Genomic DNA, 21041 nt, shown 5'->3' on the forward strand with positions numbered 1-21041 from the left:
TTCAATAAGAGGCCCTACAGCTACTTGCAAAGGAGCCCAAACCTCACAAATCCGCCACTCAGTAAAGCTCATTTGTTCTCATTGAGACTGAAGGGAGCTAGAAAATGACAAATTCTATTAATTTTCTACTAAGGAAGGTGATCAACATTAGTTGTTGTGCAATTTTGGTTAAAATGTTCCAGCCAGAGAGCATCCTTTATCATTTCATCACTCTAATCAGCTAACTTCTAATCCCTATTTGTTCCTGGGTTTCTCTCCCAAAATAGCCAGGTTGCTCAGAATAGCAAACTGAGACAAGCCCTATCTTTGATAGCCTGGCTGAAACCAGAAGCCAAGTCCACTTAGGTGAATATGGTAATTGATTAAGATCTCCATCCACTTAGCTAAGGCTGGAGCCAAAGAAATGCAGCAGGCCAGGCAATGCCCTTATAGGTGGAATCAGGTGAGGTCATCAGACTGAGGCATACCCTAGAAGGGGAGGATCCTGCAGATAATTGCAAACAAGAGGGAGAGAGTGGCAACAGAAACACCATAGCCCAAGGTATCTGAGGGAAACTTCCAGCCTTGCACTTTGTTCCTGGTACTTAGCCACTAATGTGGTAAACTACTGCTCTTAAAAGGGAAATGTGTGACCAATATGGGAGTTTCTTGCCACAAATCTTATTAGAGACTCCTGTATGGACTGCCAATTAGGAAATTCTAATTAGTTCCAAGAGGAAAGCACACTTGGATGTTTTAGAGGTACTCTCTAAACCCCAAAAGTTCTTTAAAAAATATTTTTGAAAGCTAAAAATTCTATCATTAATCACTGAGAATAAAGTCAGATTCTGAAACACTGCCTGATGGGTAAAGCTATCTCTATGTAACTCATTTGATTATAGAATATAAAAGGAAATGTAGTTTTTTATTAAAATCTAGGGAGAACTGAAGTACAAAGAAGAATTTAGTACTATTTGGGATTGTCAAATTAATCCCAATTCTAAAAACTACACCATCCTTTATGTCAGCATTACATAAATCAACTCATTAACCAATCAGTTAAAAACTTCAAAATGCTCACTGGAGGTATTTCTGCAGCTTTCTGCCTTAGAAATGATGTTTCCATCTGAAAAATCAGAGTCAGAGAAACCTTCTTTTTCTTCCTTTTTCTCTTGTCTCTTATATGGTGATGCCAGAATCAATTCAACTTTACTTATTTTTGTAGAGTTTTCTTTGTTTGTCAGGAGAGGAATGGGTTGCCTATTTCTGGGCACATTAATTGCTTCAGGAGCCTCTTTGAAACCAAGCTCCTGAAAAGCCCCTTCTCGAACTACTGCAACCTCACTTTCATAATTCCTGTCCTCTGGGGGTTTTATAGTTTCAGTGGTCCCTATTTCATGGTCCACAGAAAGTTGTGAGGTTCCAGGGATCTCAACCCCACTTTCAAAACCACAGAGATCTATTCGTAAGTCAGTCACAGCTTTGTCTCTTCCCAACACTTTATCACGTTGACTGACTTGAGATTTGAAAACATTACTCTTAAGTTTCATTTCCGAGGCCTTTGAGGCTGTGCAGTAAAAAGAGGGCACTTTCCCCAAGAACCTGGCCTGCTTTGACTGTGAAGGCTCCTTCTCAGGAGTTTCTTCCTTCACTGACACTTGGAGCTGATAAGAAGGACCGTTAGACGATTCTTTAAGGAGTTTCTCAAAGCCAATCTCAAAAGCACTCCCAGTAATTGATGGAGTCTCAGGCTTTTCTACTGTTTCTTTTATTTCTTTAGGATGGAATTCAGAAGCAGCTTGCCTGGGCACCTCAGTACTATCTATTAACTTTGATGAATAAAGAGTCCCTGTATCACTGTCATATATTGAGCAGGGGGTTTCCATTGTTTCCTTTAGTAGTTTTTCTAAGACAGCACTGAATTCAAGGAGCTCTGATTTAGGCTGAATAATTGTTTCCCTCACAATTTCTGTCACTTCCTGAGATAACTCTTTGCCATACTGAGCAACAGTAGACGCAGATGAGCTAAGGGTTTGTTCTGATGGAGGCATTTGGGCAGCTAAATAAGATCCAACTTTATGAGTTTTATCAGGAACTACACTGAAGGAACACAAATCCTTTCTGTCTGGAACTAGGCTGTCCATTGTAGTCTGTGATGGGATAACTCCCAGAGAATTTGAGGGGCTACTTTCTACCTGTGCCCCTTCAGGAAATTCTGCTTTTACTTCTCCAGAAACTACTTCCCTCCCAACTGGATAACTCAACCAAGCTTCTCTAAGTAGCTTTTGTAATACAGCCTTTACATCATTCAGTGCAGGTTTGGATGGAAGAAGAACTTTTTCTACAGTCTCAGAAATTTCCCTTTGAGAAGGTACTGCCTTATTCCGAGGAGCAAGATGGGCATCCTTAGAAGAAGGCATATCTTGGGGAGTGTTGGCCACATACCCAAAAGAACCCTTTCTGTGGTGATAGGAAGGCTGATCCAATGGGTAAGAACCTTCTGCAGCCATCTGAAACAAGTTCTCCATGTTTAGCTGGCACTCACCACTTTGAGCTTTCTGGGAGAGAGCTGTATTTCCCAAAGTTTCTGCCTCTGGAAAAGAAGCTATTATCTCTCTCTGATAGGCTGATGTGTTCTGACTCCATTCTATCCCTTTTTCATAAACTCTACTCTCTTCAGACTCAGAGTTGATCCTAGTGGTTGCCGGTTCACATTCGGTTTGCAAGGGAGAGGGTGGAGTTCCAGTTGCTTCCTTCAGGAGTTTGTCTAGACTAGCAGTCAAAGTGTTCGAATTGACCTTTGGAGGAGCTACTGTTTTGTCTATATGCTCATTAATGATCTCCTTAGGTCTTTTGGCTTCTTCCTCAGTATCAGCAAAATCTGTCTTTCGAGGCCATGTCTTATTTTCCGAAATACCTGGTTCAAGCGCTTGTTTTTTATGAACTTTTCCACCAGAGGGCTGGATGACTGGTGATGAGGCTTCTGAAAGCAGCTTCTGTAAGCTGTCATTAAATGTGTCTCTGTAGTCTTTAGACAAAACACTTGTTTTCACGATGGATTCTTCAATCTCTTGAATCTCTCGGTCAGAGTAATCCTTTTCTTCCTTGAACACTGGAGTAACAAACCCTTCTGTATTTTTTCCCATGTTTTCCTTTGATGACTCATATCCTGGCAACTGATGAGTGAACTTTCTGGGTGGTCTCAATGGAAATGTGGTTTCATTTGGTAACACCTGGAGTGTGCCCTTTGAATTTAATTTCTCTATTTCTTCTCCTGCCGGAACTTTTTTCTGGCTTAGAAGCGTCTCTCTTTCATGGGTATTTTTTCCTGATGATTTAATGTCACTGAATTCTTTGTGTTTCTGGCTATTAAAAGGCACAGAATTTTTTTGGCTTGTGGTAGTATTCTTCTCAATATTATCTTGACTGTTTGGATTGGCACCTAAGTCCCAAAACTTTCTCAAATTCTCAAATTGAGAGTGATTGTAGACCTGTTCTGTGTTGGGTTCATCCATTCTTTCTTTTAGGGATATAACTTTAAAGTTGGGATTCCATTCACCAATTAGAGATCTGTCTTTCTCCAAAGAGGTATGTATTTCACTCCCAACATTTGAAGGAAGTTGCAGTGGTGGCAGAGTAATGTCCTTTTCATAATGCAAACTGTCTGTCACTGGTAATCTTATAGGCTCAGTTGTCATATTCTGGAACAGAGACACTTTACCTGGTTGGTCAGCTGAAGGATCATTTTTGGATGGACTTGATATTTGGGGCCCGGTCTCTTTAGTTTTATTTGAGGAATAAAAATGGCAGAGATGGGCTGCTTGATCATCCTTATCTAGGAACACTTGTTTGGCAGTGACTTGATTATTATATTTACTATAGCCCGTAGATAAACTGTCCATGGACTTCACAGGCTGATATGCTTTAGCAGAAAGTCGTTCCTGACTAAATGAAGATGTCGGTTCTGTATGAGTTAAGTTAGCAGCAGCTTTCTCACCTTCCCAAAAGGATATTCTGTCACTCACTCTTTTGTATTTCTCTCTTTGCACTTGCTTCTGGGGAATCTCACCTGCTTCTTGTAGTTGGACCTTAGGCTTCTTCCAAGGAGATTTATTGTTGGTAGCCTCAGGGGGTGACTCAATAGTCTCTGATTCTGAAGAAGCTTTTAGGATGTAACTATCTCTTCCTTTGCTCTCTCTCTCTGCCTTCACATTGTCTTTAAAACTCCGTTGTTCGATAACTGTTGAAGACTCAGAATTCACTTCTGACTTTCTTCTATTTTTTTCATAAACACAAAGCTTGGGCTCTTCTTCACCTAAACTGTCAACATCCTTAATGTTGCATGGAACTTGATCTTCTGCATGAGATCCTTTGCAAACACTGTAGGAATAGTTATTGGTTGGAGGAAGTACCCCAATTCCTTCTCCTACATTTTTTGAAACTTGGCTGTAGTCCACAGTTTTACTCTCTTGATTTGGACTGGAGATTTCAAATGGTTGCAGTATGCCTGGACTTTCCTTGCCTTGTGGGGACAAATTAATAGATTTGGGTTTGATATTCACATTTTCGCCATTTCCAAAAGGCATATTTTCCTCTACCTGGAACGTTGAATCAGATCCCACAGGTGTCAATTCAACTTTGGTGGATAACAGAGCCTTTGAGCCATTTTCTTTTTGACTGGTATCATCTGTCACCAAGCCAACAGCAATCCGTGACTTTGAGTCTGTTTTTTCTTTGGGGTCTATTTCTTGGGAATATTGGAGAGATGATTTCTTGTCATCTGAATGAGAACTTCGGTTCAACCAGTCTAGGACTTTAGATATGGAATCATTGGTTGTCTTCCTTATGTCAGTGGCATGTGGACCAGAGCATGAGGACGTCTTAGCTTTTAGGGACTTGAGAAGAGGGGGCTTACCTTGCTGATGGTCTCTAGAACTGCGATCTGGCACCTGAGATGACTCAGGCTCAACGTGAGACAGTTCATCTGCAACATAGAAATGCTTTTCTGAATAAGAAAAGAGAATGCTTAAAGAATTATTATTCAATCACTCACATTATCTTTTAAAAAGGCACTTTGTATTTACATTTTCTATACCATTAGCTGTTTATACCAGCATTTATCAGGAGTTATAATGTAAACCATCCTAATTAAGACATTCTACCAAAGATGCCCTATAACAGTAAAGGAAGGTAAACATAGGCCCCTGGAAGTATGGGGTGTAAGCCGAATTGGGGAATTTCTTTCAAGTGTCTGTTTTATTCTAAAAAATCAAGTAGATTTTGTATTCTGACCCATGTTACATTTTAAATATTAATTTTTCTCAAAGCTTTGCATAAAATAGACACTCCAGGAAGATACATCATGTTGATTTTATGACGCCACCTATCTACTGGCCCACTCATAAACCCTAGAGAGGGCTTATACTCAAGTTCGAGAAACACAGACTTAGAAGATTTCAGGAGATGGAAAAACAATGTTCAAGGAAGATTAAACAAGGAGTTCCCTCCAAAACGTCAGAATGGCACAAGGAGGATATTTGCATCCAGGGGCCTTACTTACTCCTGGTATACTGAACCAGAATCTCTGAAGATGGGGCCCAGGAATCTTTCCTACCAGCTACCCCAGTGGTTGTTTTACATACTGCAGTTTGAGGACCATGGTCTCAAGAGGCTCCTCCATTATCCCCTATTTCCCTTCTACAATCTGTAAGCTGGAGATAGTCTCTGTGAGACAAGGTAAAATGAGGACTGGTGGAGAATGGGATTTCTACCTGTTCCCTGATGTTTGCCAACCAATGGCTAGGAGGCTAGAGAAGGACATTTAAATTCTTTCTAGGCTACCAAGAAAGTAGGGAGAAATTATACTCCAATAAAGATGTTAAAAAAAAAAAAAGAAAAATTAGGGAGAGACCTTTCTGAGCTTTATTCACAGGGCACATGGCACATGTAGATGAGGGAACTCAGGCATTCTTTCCCTTTAGTTAAGACTAAAGGTGTTTCAGCATTTCTTGCTCTTCCTTATAAATGCTAAGCTACACAATACATGTTCTTGAAAATTACGTGAGCTGAATTTTTATGACGTTAGCTACATCTGAAATGCACCAGAGGAGATGTCAGTTAATAAAATTATCTCTTTAATTTTAATCATCAACTCTGGCTAAATGTAAAAACAACAAAGGCTTATACAATAATTGGCACATAGTGGATACTAGTTTCCTTTCATAACTACACATTATACTATTAAATATATGTCAGTAATGATAAAGTTCCTTTGAGAAATCCTTAAGAATTCTTTGTTAGGGCTTCCCTGGTGGCGCAGTGGTTGAGAATCTGCCTGCCAATGCAGGGGACACGGGTTTGAGCCCTGGTCTGGGAAGATCCCACATGCCGCGGAGCAACTGGGCCTGTGAGCCACAACTACTGAGCCTGCGCGTCTGGAGCCTGTGCTCTGCAACAAGAGAGGCCGCGACAGTGACAGGCCCGCGCACCGCGATGAAGAGTGGCCCCCGCTCGCCGCAACTAGAGAAAGCCCTCGCACAGGAACGAAGACCCAACTCAGCCAAAAATAAATAAATAAATAAATAAATTTAAAAGAAAAAAAGAATTCTTTGTTAGTCTGTTTAACAGAAGACTAACAATGAAAAAAATGCTTGTACTACACTGTTAGTGAAAAAAGCAGCCTGGACAGTATAAACATAATTTAAATTATATCCATGCCTGAAAATTATTGGAAGGCCCTACAATTAAACATTAGTGATGGTTAGTGCTGGGTGATATCACAGATGATAATTGTTTTATTCTGTATGCATTTCTTTTCAAATGTTTTTACACTTTTCAAATGAAAGTATATTACTTTAAAAATAAGAACAGTTATTTTAAAAACTTGATGCCAGATAATGTTTTGTTTCCTTTGAGGAATTCTTTTGTTTTCTTCCAGTATAATATAATGAGTGTGATAATGACTGTCCTAAAGCTCAGTGCTAAAGTCAAACCCTTATAATTCACACAATTAGAGTTTACCATTCTTTTTTGGTCCTGATTTTCTTCTTATGCTCCATTATTTACTTGTATATATTTCTGTGGTAAGCAGGGGGAAAGCAGGGCATTAATGAGTAAGCAGAACTTTGTTTATAAGCTCTGAGACCAGAAGGCCTGTCTGTCAACCAAAATGGGTTTAGCTGATGATGGCTTCTCCCCAAACTTCACGGTGAGTTGAGATTGAGATTTAAAAATCAGAAAGCACAAATAAATAGTTAATACAAAATTATAAAGGTAGTCTATGGGAAAGCAGGTGCACTTTGGAAATCAGGAAAGGTTTACCATTTTTTTTCTATGGATTATAACAAAGGAAAATATTACCAAAGAAATTTTTTTCATCTTTTGGATAAACATTTAAGTAAGCATCACCCAATTATTTGCTAGTGTTTATTCAAACTTCAGTAGTTTCCTTAAAATGAGTTCCTTTATATCTTGAAGAAGCTAATTTTTAGTTTTTTTAAAAAAATATTCTCTCCTGTTCAAGTGATTTAAAATACCCAGGGAGAGGGGTGACGGAAATGCTTTGTCCTTTAAGAAGTGGATTGATTTGAATAAGTATGAAAGTGTACGGCTAAGCAAAAGTGACTCAGGGTCAACTTAACATTGACTAATAAGGGAGGAGGAGAGCAAATGAGTTAGAAACTTGACTGTTGCTACTGTAAATTTTCCTGACTATAAAAATTATCATAGGGTTAGATTAGGACTTAGTGAAGATGGGAGAGAGTACACAAAATGATTTTTCCCATTGCTTCTGTTTTAAAACATAAGAATTGTGAAGTAATCATATAGGTATAGGAAAGCAGTTTGAGGCATCCCCTGAGATTTCTAAGATCTTCAAGAGAGGACTAGTCAGCTAGTTAGCAGGAAAAAGCAGTACTCTCATTGCCTCTCAGCTCACACCAGCTGAAGGAGAAAGTTCCTTCAGAGCATTTAAAGTCTAAGAACAAATGGATGGAGGCCCTGGGCAGGCCAAAGTATGAGGCTTTTTCATAGTAAGAATTTAAAGTCTAGTTTCCCATCCTTTGAGGCTAAGAAAGTGACGGTTCTCCTGAAATTAAAAGAGAAACCGAGGTTTGGTTAAATGGTCATTGATAAATTTGCATTAGGTGAGTAATAATATATTTACTCTGTACAAAGGTATTAGCATATGTTTATTTCTCACTCTGTATACACACCTTGATTTAACTCAAAATACTATAATTTGTTTAGTTAAATTATTGATAAGATTTTTTTTTTTTTGGATTAAGCATAATGTGCCAGAAAGTGTGCTATCCTGGTTCTTTTAGTTATTGGTGATTGAGGAAAACATGCAAACCCATTAAGAGGCATAAACATTCCCCAGTGGCATCTGCTTGAATTTTAGCAGGAATACCTAGAAAGCAAAATGGGTTTCTACCAGGCTGGCTGGCTGGCCTGGCCATTCCAAGCCCAGTGGCTCAGTTTTTAGAGCCTGGTAGTGACGAATCTCTTACCAGCAGGGCTTCTGGACAATTTTGATTCAAGCCTTGACAATTCTGATGAGTGAGCTTTGTGTTCATCGATGGTGTGTGAATTCTCAGTGGACTGTGCTCTTGTAGTTAAAACTTCTTTGGGAGAATGGTGCTCATTAATTGGAAAGGAATCAGAAGTCGTTGGCTGATGTGTTTCATTTTTTGATGTACTCGGGCTTGAGGCGGATGGCTGAAAAAGCAAAGGCTTTCTGTATTGGGAAGGCTTAGGATCATTGCAGAACTCATCTATGTCCCCTGCATCTTCTGTTCCATTCTTCAACCTGTCAGATTCTAAAACACTAAATTCTCCTACTTCCCGGCCATGGACTAGCCCCAGACCCTGTGGGAGTTCATCCTTCACTGCAGAGAATCTCACGTGCTTTAATGGCTCCAGTGAGTTTGAGGAGGAGTCATCTTCTAAAGAATGCTCCTTCTCAGAAATTCTCTCATGGATGGTTAGGCCAGGGGACACAATTTTGCTTTTGGGTTCAATGTTCTGATGAAAACGAACAGTTTCTGAGTCTGTGCTACTGGAACTGGAATTGCGTTTCAGGATCCCTCTTGGAGCCCCTCTTGTGTTCAGGGAGTCTGTCCTTTGTCTAGGAAAAGACTGGTCATCATCTTGCTTTAAGTCATGTGATTTATAGACCATTTTCCTGGCTTTGGGGATTGGAGCCTTGATTTGGGACCCATTCTCAGGGCCTGGAAAAGTCTGCTTTGTTTTCTCTAACTTTTGGCTTGAAATATCCGGGATAGATGACTTTTCTTTGGACTCTGACAATTCACCTGAAAAGTAAAACATATTAGATGATATACCAAATGGAGAATAACTCTATAATTTAAAACACCTATCATAAACTTAATCTACATTTAGCAAAAACACTAAATATTAAAGACAATGAAGCATGAAGCATAAATACAGACCTAATTAAAAAGCCTTAAAAAATTCATGCATGAACTTCATTGAATTTAAGATTGCTGTGCTTTACATACATACTTTGTGGTACTTTATACTCAATAAAAAATTTTTTTTAAAAAGAAACTTTAAAAATTCCTCAAGGAGGGTAAAGAAAAAACACAAAAGTCACTTTAAAAAATTCACGTATGGAAACCAGAAAAGGGAGCTCAATTTTTTAAAATCTCAATACCTAAAACAAAAATTAATTTTGTCAAAAAGTTAAAAAAAACAGGTAATGTTCCAGTGACTTCTTTTCTGTAAAATATTTTATGCTATATAAAGTGTATCCAATGGAGAGGAAAAATACACTAATATTAAAACAGGCTAATTGAAACTCCTAACTCTACTGTTTGTTAATTTTCTACCCCTCATCCAATCTTTGATGCTTGTGGAATCTTCTTACAGTTGCTTTTGAAGAGATTAAATTGTCTAATGTTTCTTCTTAATGGTACATAAGAATGGTAAAATTCCATAAGAGGCAGACTTCAATCAGTTAAGCAACAAATCTGATCAAATGCTCCTGGAAGACTCGGCTGATAATTACAGATTAGAGGATTGTAACATTGTCAAGTGGTCTTTTTATCTTGAGGCAAACTCTGGATTTTAAACAGAGAACTGTGTCTGTACCTGGTAGACATCCAATAAAGACTGTTAAATGAATGACTGAATGCCTCTGGTCAAAAAATTTCCCAGGTCACCGTGGGGGGACCCAAGGCATGGAGGTCACACAAGTGTCAGCTCCGAGACTGGAATGCATGAACTTCCGGTTTCTAAAATTTCTGCTTCCTTCCCTGAGGCAGGAAACCAGTGCGCATAGTAGAAGAAAACCATCAGGCCTTTTCACTTTCTCTTGAAAGCTATTTTGGTTAAAGGAACTCTGAGAATTTCCCTTAGTCCATAGATAACAAAGATAAAAATATCTAGCCCATAAAAATAATATTTACCCTCTTTTGAAGTCTGAAAGAAACCAGCCCTTCCATTTTCTGACTGCTCGTTTTTGATTTGTTGAGATAAGTGATCTTCTGGCAGCATGGAGCTATTAAATGGATTCTTCCTTTGCTGGGGAAAAATATTGTTTATTAAATTCATTTTAAATGTCACAACAGCAACTCAGTGTCAGCAAATGCTTATTATCTCCAATAGTTGGTAGCTTTATCCAGTAAATTCTATCTGGCATGTTTGAAAAATGATGGTCTTAATTAATCTGGTTAGCAAAGAATTACCATATATATGCCATACCAAAAAAAAAAAACAACCAAAAAAAACAGAACAAAATTGTATAAAATATACTCAATTCCAGAGTCCTACAAAGTTAAACCAGAACCAGGCATTCAAATCTAAATCTCACAGAAGTGAGATTTTTACAGATGTGAGAAAACATGGGCCTGAACATATCAAAGAGCTGGTCAAGGTCGGGGTAAATCTGAGACTCTAATTAGGGCAGACTCCCACCCCGTGCTCTTCCTACTGTATGAGACTCACTGTGATAGATTAAAGCTGTACTAAATATAATTGTAACTGACCTTTCCTATAAGGATTTAAAAGACAAGGTATCTTGAAGTGGTTCATAGTCACTATCATGATCATCAATTCTAATGACAGAAAGCATATCAGTAAATAGAATTTTGTTTCAATTGAAGTATAGTTGATTTACAATGTTGTGTTAGTTTCAGGTGTAGAGCACAGTGATTCAGTTATACATACATACATAAATATATATATATATATATATATATTTTATTCAGATTCTTTTCTCCTTTAGGTTATTACAAAATATTGAGTATAGTGCCTTGTACTATACAGTAGGTCCTTGTTGGTTATCTATTTTATATATAGTAGTGTGAATATGTTAACCCTTAACTCCTAATTTATCCCTCCCCCCAGCATTTTTTTATTAATGTAAGACTGAATATCAATATTTGCTATCTGTTGTTTCATAAATTGACAATTCCCTCCCATAAGCAGATCTCTAACAGAGATTCAGGAAGCCATGAATAGGAATAAGGACTGATGTGGAACCAACAAGCCACATTCCTATGCTTAAAAGAAGCAGCCCCCAACAGCATTAGACTTTTCATTCTTTAGGGCAAAAACTCTAGGTCTTCAGCAATGCAATAACATGATATCCATAAAATTTTGCACCACAAGAGTGATTTCTTATATTAAACAGTAAAAATTATCTGTATTTGGTAGGAAAAAAGTACTACGAAATTCTCTTTACTTCACGGTGCTTTGATGAAATGAGAAAAATGGCACTCCTGCCCCAAATGAGATTTTCGAAGTCTGAGCTCAATCTACCTTGGCTGGAGATACAGCTGACTCCCTTGTGCTTTCCTGGGATGTATCAATCATGGTGGAAGCTGGATTTACCACACTGGAACTGCAAAAGAAACAATAATTCAGCGAATAAAAACTTACCCTTTGAGGAAGCGTAAATCACGCCTCTGAAGCCAGAAGCTATTAAGGCAGGATAGGAGAGGAAGTTTGTAAAATCAAACTGCCAGGAAGGTAGAGGGAGTTGGAGCCTAGAGATGATTAAGCAGCGAAGCAAAGGCAATGGTAGAACAGAAATGAAAACAGGCATGAGACAAGACAAAACCATCCATCAGAAGCCTTGAAGTTTTTATCACGGTACCAGGCACACAGAAGGTTCACAGTTTAAATTTGTACAAATAAACTCACCTCAAAGTCAGGACCTAACATCAGATGCAGACTAGAACAGTGAGCAGTTGTTCTCAAGAAGGGAACATCCCTGCCGAAATAAGGCCCCAAAGCATTTCAGAGATTCCGTAGGCCAGGACCAGAATGGCACTGCTTACTCTAACTCAGGTAGAAAATAGCTAAAGAAAAGACGCAGGCGAGACAAGTGATTGGTCAGTAGAACAGAAGAAACAGCAGATCTAAGAGATCCTGTGCCGGGAGGACGGCGGATCGGGGCAACTTACTGGGAACTTTCAACCCAATTCTCCAGGCTGGCCAGGTGAGCTCTCGTTCGAATACAAGAGGAGTAAAGACAAGCAGAGCATCCAGAAGATGGTGGGAGGTCAGAAGCCTGGAGCTGGCTTAGAGGGGAGAGGAGGATTCTCTAGACCATGATTGCCTACCGGAGGGACAGGGCAGCCCTAGGGAGAGAGTGCGGGGAGGGTGAATGGAGAAAAGTGAGTTGAGCCAGCTCCCTCCTGAACAACCACTCCCTTGGCTGTTGAGTAAGAAGGGCAAAGAGGGTCATAGTGGCCCCCGAGAGGGAGGAAAACTACCCACTCAGACTTCCTGCTCCAGTGGCCCTGCCTCAGGCATAAGAGGGGAAGTCACTAGTGGCTGAAAGCACCGTGCCTGGTTAAACTCCACCAGTTCTAGTGGCATCACAGAGTCAAGGACTTGGAAGAAGTACCTCGGAAGCTGCTGGCTTTTTACCACGAAGCTAAAGAACTGGGGGAGGCGGGGAGGGGAGCATTTTGCCCCAAGGCCACAGAGCCTTGCCCAAGATTGCTGTCACTAAAATTATGGACTAGATGTTCTTGCAAATTCATTTCCTTTCCTTCTCTCTGCACTTTGATTGCTACTTTTGTAGTCCCAGGGACAGGCTGAACACTTGAGGAAGCCATGCTCCCTTTTGTTACCTTCCTCACTGTCCCAGAAAGGAATTACGGCAGATGAGGCAGTTGTATATCGAATACAGTCTGACCGCAGGGATGTGAGAAAGGGGGGATAAAAGGATGGGGAGGGGAAGGGCATGGAACAAGAGGAGGAACTGATAATGGAGCCAGAATTAAGGCTAATAGAAAAACACATGGCAGGAGGCCTCTGTTCTTGAACCAGGTGAGCACAAACTTGAAGCAAGTTATCTAGCGGCCAATGTGAGAAAAGAACCCTGGTCACTGATAGAACGCACAGTAAAAACAGCCAATAGCTCAGGAGTAGAAAGCAACGTCTCTTGAGTGTCACTTTAAGAAGCCAGTGAGTGATACGAGGAAGCTTACAGCGGAGGCCATGTTCCGTTTTCTCACAGTGTTTTGTATCATCTCCTTTAGTAAATAAATCAGTCACACAGTGAGAGGACCTGGGCCAAATGCTGATGGTTGGGGTCTCCATGGAACAGCCATCTTCTCCTGTCATCTTCCTCCTTTCTCCTTCCCACTCACCAAGAACAAAGGACAAGCCGAGTCTCTACACTCTCCTCCCTCTGCTCCCTGGAAATCCAGTTCCTGCGCCTCTAGCCACCAGGCCCACAACTGTCCACATTGCATATCATGTTGTTCCCTCCTGCCCAGAGATGAAACCAGTCTCTCTCTACTAAACTCTATGCAGCTATGGATTTCATGTCTGCTATGCAACGTCATTCTGTGCATACATATCTTATCTCTCATAGTAAACTGGGAGATCCTTAAAGAGTATCCTGACCTTCTTTCTATTCCCCACGATGCCTTGTACAGTGCCTGGTACACAACTGGTGAACGACTGAACAACTGAAGGCCAACTGAGCCAGTGCCAGGGAAGGCAGCAGCACACAGGTGCCATGGTTTTTTAAAATATCTATGTTGTTTGCCAAATTACAATGAGGCACATTACTTAGGTTTTAAACAAAATGTCTTTGTTCCTGCTATTCAGAAATCAAAAGAGAAGAAGAAATGAGGTATTCAGAGCACACGATCAAACACCAGAAACATACAGTATTCACTGGGTTACCTTGTGGTTGGGGTTGGCGGGAAATGGAATGAGGGTGAGATACTTGATTAAGTACAGTTCACAAGTCTGCTTACTAGAAGAAAATAAAACAAGAGTCTTCTGCCTCACACTGTCTCTGAAAATATAGTTACTTCCTCAGTTAAGCTCTGGCTTTGCTTCTCTTGAGGAATGCAACAATGTTTTGTTTGCCTGTCTTTTATCGCGCAACCATCAAGACAGCAACCATCGTATTCTCAGTTGATCTTTGCAACATCCCTGTGAGGTATGTATCCTTCTCCCCATTTCACTAGCGAGAAAACTGAGGCTTGGAGAGGTTAAGTCAGTGAAAGAGCTGGGGATTTGCACCAGGTGTGTCTGACCCTGACTCCAAAGACAATCATTGTAATGGCTAGGTTCTACTGCCTCTGAGTTCTCACACGAGTAAAGCAGTGGTTTACGGCAAGAGGACTGGAGTGAAGTCTGGGCGATTTCTTCCTTCCCAGTGACTCTCACATCTGTCACTTCCTTTCCACCCCTACTGATTCCTCCTTTATTTCTGTCATCTGTATTAGCCTCATATCCGACCTGCTGACGCCAAAGTTCCACCTCTCTAATCCATTCAGCATTCCACCTCTAAGCTGGAATGGTCTAAAACAGAACTTTGATCATGTCCCTCTTCTGCGCGTTACCTTTCCCGGATCCTCAAGGCCTGTGGAATGAAGTTGAAGTCTGAACTCCTCAGGAAGGAACTGGAGACGCTCCACCATCTGCCCCAATGTACCCTCCCACTCCGCCTTCCTGTTGACCCTCATGCCAAACATGACTCACTGTCCCTCTTTGCTGTCTCCCCCAACCTATCCCCAGCCCTTCCCTCAAGTGTTTGCTCTACTCTCTTGACCCAAATCCTCACTATCACCTCCAAGCCCAATCCAAATCTCACCTCCCTTGTGATGCTGGTCACCTATCAGCTCAGCTGGAAGTGGGTCTCCTTGTCTCAAGTCTTATAGCACATTTTATTGGTACCTTGGGATTGGGATTTGCTCCCTGCCTGGTACTATTTGTTATCATGTGATCAGATATTCATATACGGAAGCATTATTTTTCCTAAGAGAATATAGTCTCTTTATAGCCAGATACTGTGTCTTTTGTTTCTTAGAATCCCTCTCAGAGGGATCAGATTTCCATTCTCAGGGTGTGTCCTGCATATATAAGATATTCAATACATTCCACGTGATGAGTTCTTAAAACTGTACAGCAAGCCAAGGTTCACACCTTGAGCTCTGTAATTTCTTCCCTCAGGTACCCTTCAAAAACTACCTGCAATACTAGATGTAGCACTTAGCCAAAATGGGTTTACTTCCGTAAGAAGATTATTAAAATATCAGACTACGAAACTACTGTTAGGGTTCCCCTCCTAAAAGTGTTTGCATTTTAATACAAGTCTTTGAAGACTTAACTAAAAAGAAGAATAACGTTAGGTACCGTGGTAGGGACATTTGGGGAAGAGGGAGGGCTTTATAGCAGTCTTAGAAGTATACCACGTGGGCAGTGGGACAGTCTATCTGCATCTATGTCTAGCCGTAAAGTGTTTCCAAGCACATGCAGCAACTTTTAAAGCTTCCGAACCTTAACTAGCCTTTCCCTCTAAAGCAGTTAAAAATGAATTCCCTGGTGGTCCAGTGGTTAGGACTCTGAGCTTCCACTGCAGGGGCCACGGGTTCGATCCCTGGCCGGGGAACTAAGATCCCACAAGTCTTGTGGCACAACCAAAAAATTTTTTAAAATAAATAAAGCAGTTAAAAATAACACCAGACGTACCCTCTTCTGAGGTATTTTTCAGCTTAAATATTAACTGTGTCTGGAATCAGAAGCAAATTTTGTAAGTGTTTTTCTTTTTTTCCCCCCGTGTTTTTTGTTGTTGATTTCTCCCTTTGGATTGTTGATGTTTCCCTTTCTCCTTGGCAGCTAATGCTGTGCCCATGCCCAGTACCCAGCGCTGTGCTAACACGTGTTACACTGAATGAGGCTTCAACACATCAACAAACACATGAAGAAATGGCTCAGGGATTGAGTGAAGCAAATTCAAAAATATGCTATGCCTTTTTTTTAAAACCCCCAAACACTGGCCCTTTACCACCGTGTGCGCCAATACTACCATGCTGACAACCAGTAACCAGAACTAGAACTGGGATCACTTGGAGTTTTCTTTGCCACTCGAAAGGGAACCTCATTCTCTGCTGCTCTGTTCATCAAACCTCTCTCTGCTTCCCCGTGCTACAGGTGCAAACAAAGATGAGTTCCAAAATAATGCAGGTAGCTTCCTATGCTTGAATACACACTGAATACCCACAGTGTTTTAACTATTCACAGGCAGAAGCCCACAGAATTGTGTCCACAACGGAAGAAGGACTCTTGCCTCCAGAGCTTATTAGGCAAGACGGGAATAAAGACCCAGACCTACTAGAGAATGGACTTGAGGATATGGGGAGGGGGAAGGGTAAGGTGGGACGAAGTGAGAGAGTGGCATGGACATATATACACTACCAAGCGTAAAATAGATAGCTAGTGGGAACCAGCCGCATAGCACAGGGAGATCAGCTCAGTGCTTTGTGACCACCTAGAGGGGAGGGATAGGGAGGGTGGAGGGAGGGAGAAGCAAGAGGGTAGAGATATGGGAACATATGTATATGTATAACTGATTCACTTTGTTATAAAGCAGAAACTAACACACCACTGTAAAGCAATTATACTCCAATAAAGACGTTAAAAAAAAAAAAAAGAAAAAAGAAAAATCTCCTTCAGAAGCTCCAATATCCAGTCACTGTTGGCTCACACTCCCCAACTCCTGACTCCTGGCTAACAAAATATTGACAGGTATTGAGTCATTCTATTGAAGTTCACTTAGTCTAAAACTACAGGCCCCAAAATATACTTAACACACCCAGTTCCCAAATGTTAAAGTATAGGTGAAAAACATGCTGGAACCTGATACTGAGTAAAGCAGTAGTTTCTGACACGGAAAGGAGGAACTAAACAACAGCTCCTTCTACAGTTCTGGGTGATTACCACCCGTGCCACGTAATGAGCAAAGCATGCTGGATACATCTAACATTTTTACTCCTGCCTTCTCAACCTACCTCATCTATGTTATAATAACATAATTATAAGGCCACCTGCAAATTGCCAATCTTCTTTCTTCCTGAGAAATGCCAAGTGGTTCCCATACCTCATTTCATTCAGTCTCATAACATCCTGGTGAGGCAGCTTAGTTCTGATGTACATACAGATGAAACCTGAAAGACTCTTCTGAGGTCACGCGAGAAATGCAGCAAACGATGGAGATGCAAATGTGGACACTATATGCTCTAAGTGCAGTGGCACCTCGGTCCCTTAGGCCCTTTGAGATGAAACGAGTTCCTGGGAGAAGGACAGGAAGTCTGACCCAGATAAAAGAGTACAATGAGCTAAGTTTGTGTCTGACACCCCCAAATCTTCTCTTGTCCCCCTCTTCCCTCAGTCAGCGCTCTGGTTTCCCCTTCAAACCCAGCTCTTAGGAGCTGCTCTCAGTTCCTTGAAGGGGAATCTAAATGCCTGTGTTCTCACTCCCAGAGTTTCTAATATTTAAGGTCTCCATTTGCTCTATGGAAGGAAGGAAGGCCTTCATCACATTAGGGAAGTTGCAGGCAGCTGGTACATGGGGAGTCACAAGGAGAAAGAGGTAACGTGTTCTCCACATCCTTTCCTGAGCTCCCTGAAATACCTGTATGTATGTGAGAGCCCACACTTCCATTCATTGAGCAACTACTATGCGCTATGAACTATGTGTTAGGAATTCTACATGTACTAGCTAATTAGAGTCTCAACAATCCTGCTAGCAAACTATTTCATTCCCATTTTACAGCCGAGGAAACAACGGCCCCAGAAGTTAAGTCACTTCTAGTGCAAGGTCACAGAGTCAATTCGCAGCTACTGTTAAGGTGTTTCAACCTCTAGCTGACATGGCCTCTACAGACATAACAGGACATTACAAATCATCCTAGAGGGGAAATAGTGCCACCTACCACCCAGGAAAACAAAGCAAGTCCTCTCCAAAAGGGAAATGGATAACTAATGGGAAACAATAGAATCAGTATTGCATTATCCATGTGACATAACTTTACTTATATTTGACTCTGAAATGCCGGTTGGTGCCTATAGTATAGACCCTCTCCCTCACCTGTAAATTATGTTGGAAACATCCCTATTCCCCAGGTGCCTCAGCCTTGGATCCTGGCTCACTGACTGTCCCACCAGCAAATTCATTGACTTCATTCCAGTTGGAGACTCTGAATTGAGTTGTCTTCACTGAGGAAGTGGAGATAAAATGCAATTGCCCTCCCACCAAAGGGTAACAACTATACTGCCAAGGGACAGACACCAATGGGAAGATCCTTAAATATCTAAAAGCAAATCATCATGGTTCCAAAAGGTCTGTGGCAACGTAACCCCATAATCAGCTATATCGCAGGAACCATGTACTGTACAAATGTACGCTTTGATGGGCCAGATGATAAAAATGTATGGAAAACACAAAAAATCAAGACTGAAATATTGAGGACAATCTGCATCCTTAAGAGACATCTATTGAGTGCCTACCACGTGCAGGTATTCTACGTACGTTACCACTGATTCTCACCATAACCTTTCCTATATAGTATGATTCCTATCTATAGTTAGGAAAAGAGATTCAGAGAGATTAAATGACTTGCCCATGGTCAAATGGCTAATAAGTGGCGTATTCAGGATTTGAATTCACGTCTGCCTGGTTCCTGTGCTTGAGCTTCTTCTACTGTACCAAGCTGTTACAATTTGATCATCATTCATCTCTTTCCTGAAATGACTTATTCCCCTACCTTCATTTTGGAGTACCTCTTCACTTACTCTATGGAGATATCCTTAGCACAAATAAAAAACAGCTCTTGTTGGTGCTGGAAGAAATCACCACTTAACATTTTAGTTTTATTTACTATGCAGATCTGTTAGGAATTCTGGAAGCTGAGAAAGAGTACTGCGCAGGCTTTGTCCACATCAGGGCCCAGAATTCTCTCATACATGCCCCCTTCCCATGCCCATGAGACCTGTCTGGCATTTGCACTCACACAGCAGGACCAAGCCACGAATCCCACATGCAGCAGCTCTCCCCATGAGCTCAGTCTTACCTTGGGCTTGCAGGTGCTACGTCTTCTTCTGGCTCTTCTACAACACCGGTTAGCTCTGGGGGGAGGAAAGCATCTTTGTTGACATTATTCACCCAGCTTTCCTTTGCCCTGTTTGCTCTGTCCTTACTCTGCTCAGCTGAAACAGGAAACGATAAAGACAAGAAGGTTATCTATTACCTCCACGACCTACAACTCTCATATCAGCTCTTATCACTGTAGGCTGGAACCTGAACATCAGGCCTCCCCTGAGTGCCCAGGCAGTCACTAATGAGTCTGAGTACTTGGTATCAGAATTGCATCTGCAAGAGGAGTCAAAACACAAAGACCTGTATACAAGACCTAGTTATATTACTAAGTTGCTCTGAGGCAGAGGGAAAGTTTTTTGAGCTCTATGAGCCTAATTTTCCTCTTCTTAAAAAGAAGACACTTGTGAAAATTAAAAAAAATCATGCAGGACTTCCCTGGTGGCGCAGTGGTTAAGAATCCGCCTGCCAATGCAGGGGACACAGATTCGAGCCCTGGTCCGGGAAGATCCCACATGCCGCGGAGCAACTAAGCCTGTGCACCACAACTACTGAGCCCACGTGCCACAACTACTGAGCCCATGTGCTACAACTACTGAAGCCCACGCACCTAGAGCCCGTGCTCCACAATGAAGAGGAGCCCCCGCTTGCCACAACTAGAGAAAGCCCGCGCTCAGCAACGAAGACCCAACGCGGCCAAAAGTAAATAAATAAAAAAACAAATAAATAAATAAAATAAAAATAAAATAAATCATGTAATTAAAAAAAAAATTACATCTGCGAGAAAAGTCAGTAGATTCCCATGTTGTTACCTCCCTACAAGTACAGTCTCCAGAGACCATGGGTGCACCTTTAAATGTGCAGAGATGACTAAAGCAAAATTCCGACTGCCCTAGGTGATTCTGACCTGAACTGGGGTCAGGACCAAATGTGTATGGCCAGGGGACGCTCAGGGCAGGGAGTCCTCACTGGGACAGACACACCATCATTACCAAGTATTTACTGAACAGCTACAATGGGCCCAACTTGAGGCTGGGTTCCGGGACACAAAGGGGAACAAGTGCTTCTGTTCTGGAATGTCCCTCTCCACTGCCTCCTCCTCCCCAATCTCTACACATCCAAATTCTGTATCTTCCTTAATAGCCAGCTCAGATGCCAGTGCCCCCTTAAACCCTCTGTGATCCCTCTTCAGGAAATAACCTCTTTTGCCTCTGAACACCCAGAACTCTTTACCTGAACCTCTTAGATAATTAGCATCAACTGAGTGATGACTGAGTGCCAGGCATAGTGCTGAGTCCTTTGCATGCATTATCCTATGAGGAGGGAACTATTTTCCAAGTTTACAGATTTGGAAATTGAGGATCAAAGGGTTCAAGAAACTTGCCTAAGGCCACATAGCCAGTAAGGCTATGGAAGCCAGGAATACTTTCATCAGTGTTAAGAAGATGAAGCAATATAAGGGCTCCCAATTTCCAAATACTCACATCCATAGGTCTCTTTACACATAAGTCTATTTTCTTCAGCTGCAAAACGGAGTCTACAGTACTAACTTGCACCCTTCAAGATTTCTGAAGGTCTGGGTGGTTTTGGAAATCAAGAGGGCTGTGAGCAATACATAGCACATCATAAGAGGTCAGCCCTCATCTGTAAGGAGCGTGGCTCTGAGTCCGAAAGACTGAAATCCCGGAGC

The 21041-nt window shown here is 41.3% G+C and overlaps 1 protein-coding gene across 17 annotated transcripts in view; it reads right to left on the bottom strand.

Annotated features, from left to right (window-relative positions):
- The window catches only part of SYTL2 (synaptotagmin like 2), a 100733-nt gene that overhangs the window by 24512 nt on the left and 55180 nt on the right, over window positions 1-21041 (bottom strand). For 7 of the 17 annotated variants that reach the window (XM_007168525.2, XM_007168523.2, XM_007168521.2 and 4 more), the window contains exons 4-8: window positions 19329-19464; window positions 11764-11845; window positions 10410-10524; window positions 8490-9293; window positions 4895-4963 (exon numbers count right to left, since the gene is read on the bottom strand). In XM_007168525.2, coding sequence (XP_007168587.1) covers window positions 4895-4963; window positions 8490-9293; window positions 10410-10524; window positions 11764-11845; window positions 19329-19464 — 1206 coding nt within the window. The other 10 variants (XM_057553186.1, XM_057553183.1, XM_057553182.1 and 7 more) reach the window with 3 other exon arrangements.

The sequence above is a fragment of the Balaenoptera acutorostrata genome, chromosome 9 (genome assembly GCF_949987535.1).
Source record: "Balaenoptera acutorostrata chromosome 9, mBalAcu1.1, whole genome shotgun sequence".
Classification (NCBI taxonomy): Eukaryota; Metazoa; Chordata; class Mammalia; order Artiodactyla; family Balaenopteridae; genus Balaenoptera; species Balaenoptera acutorostrata.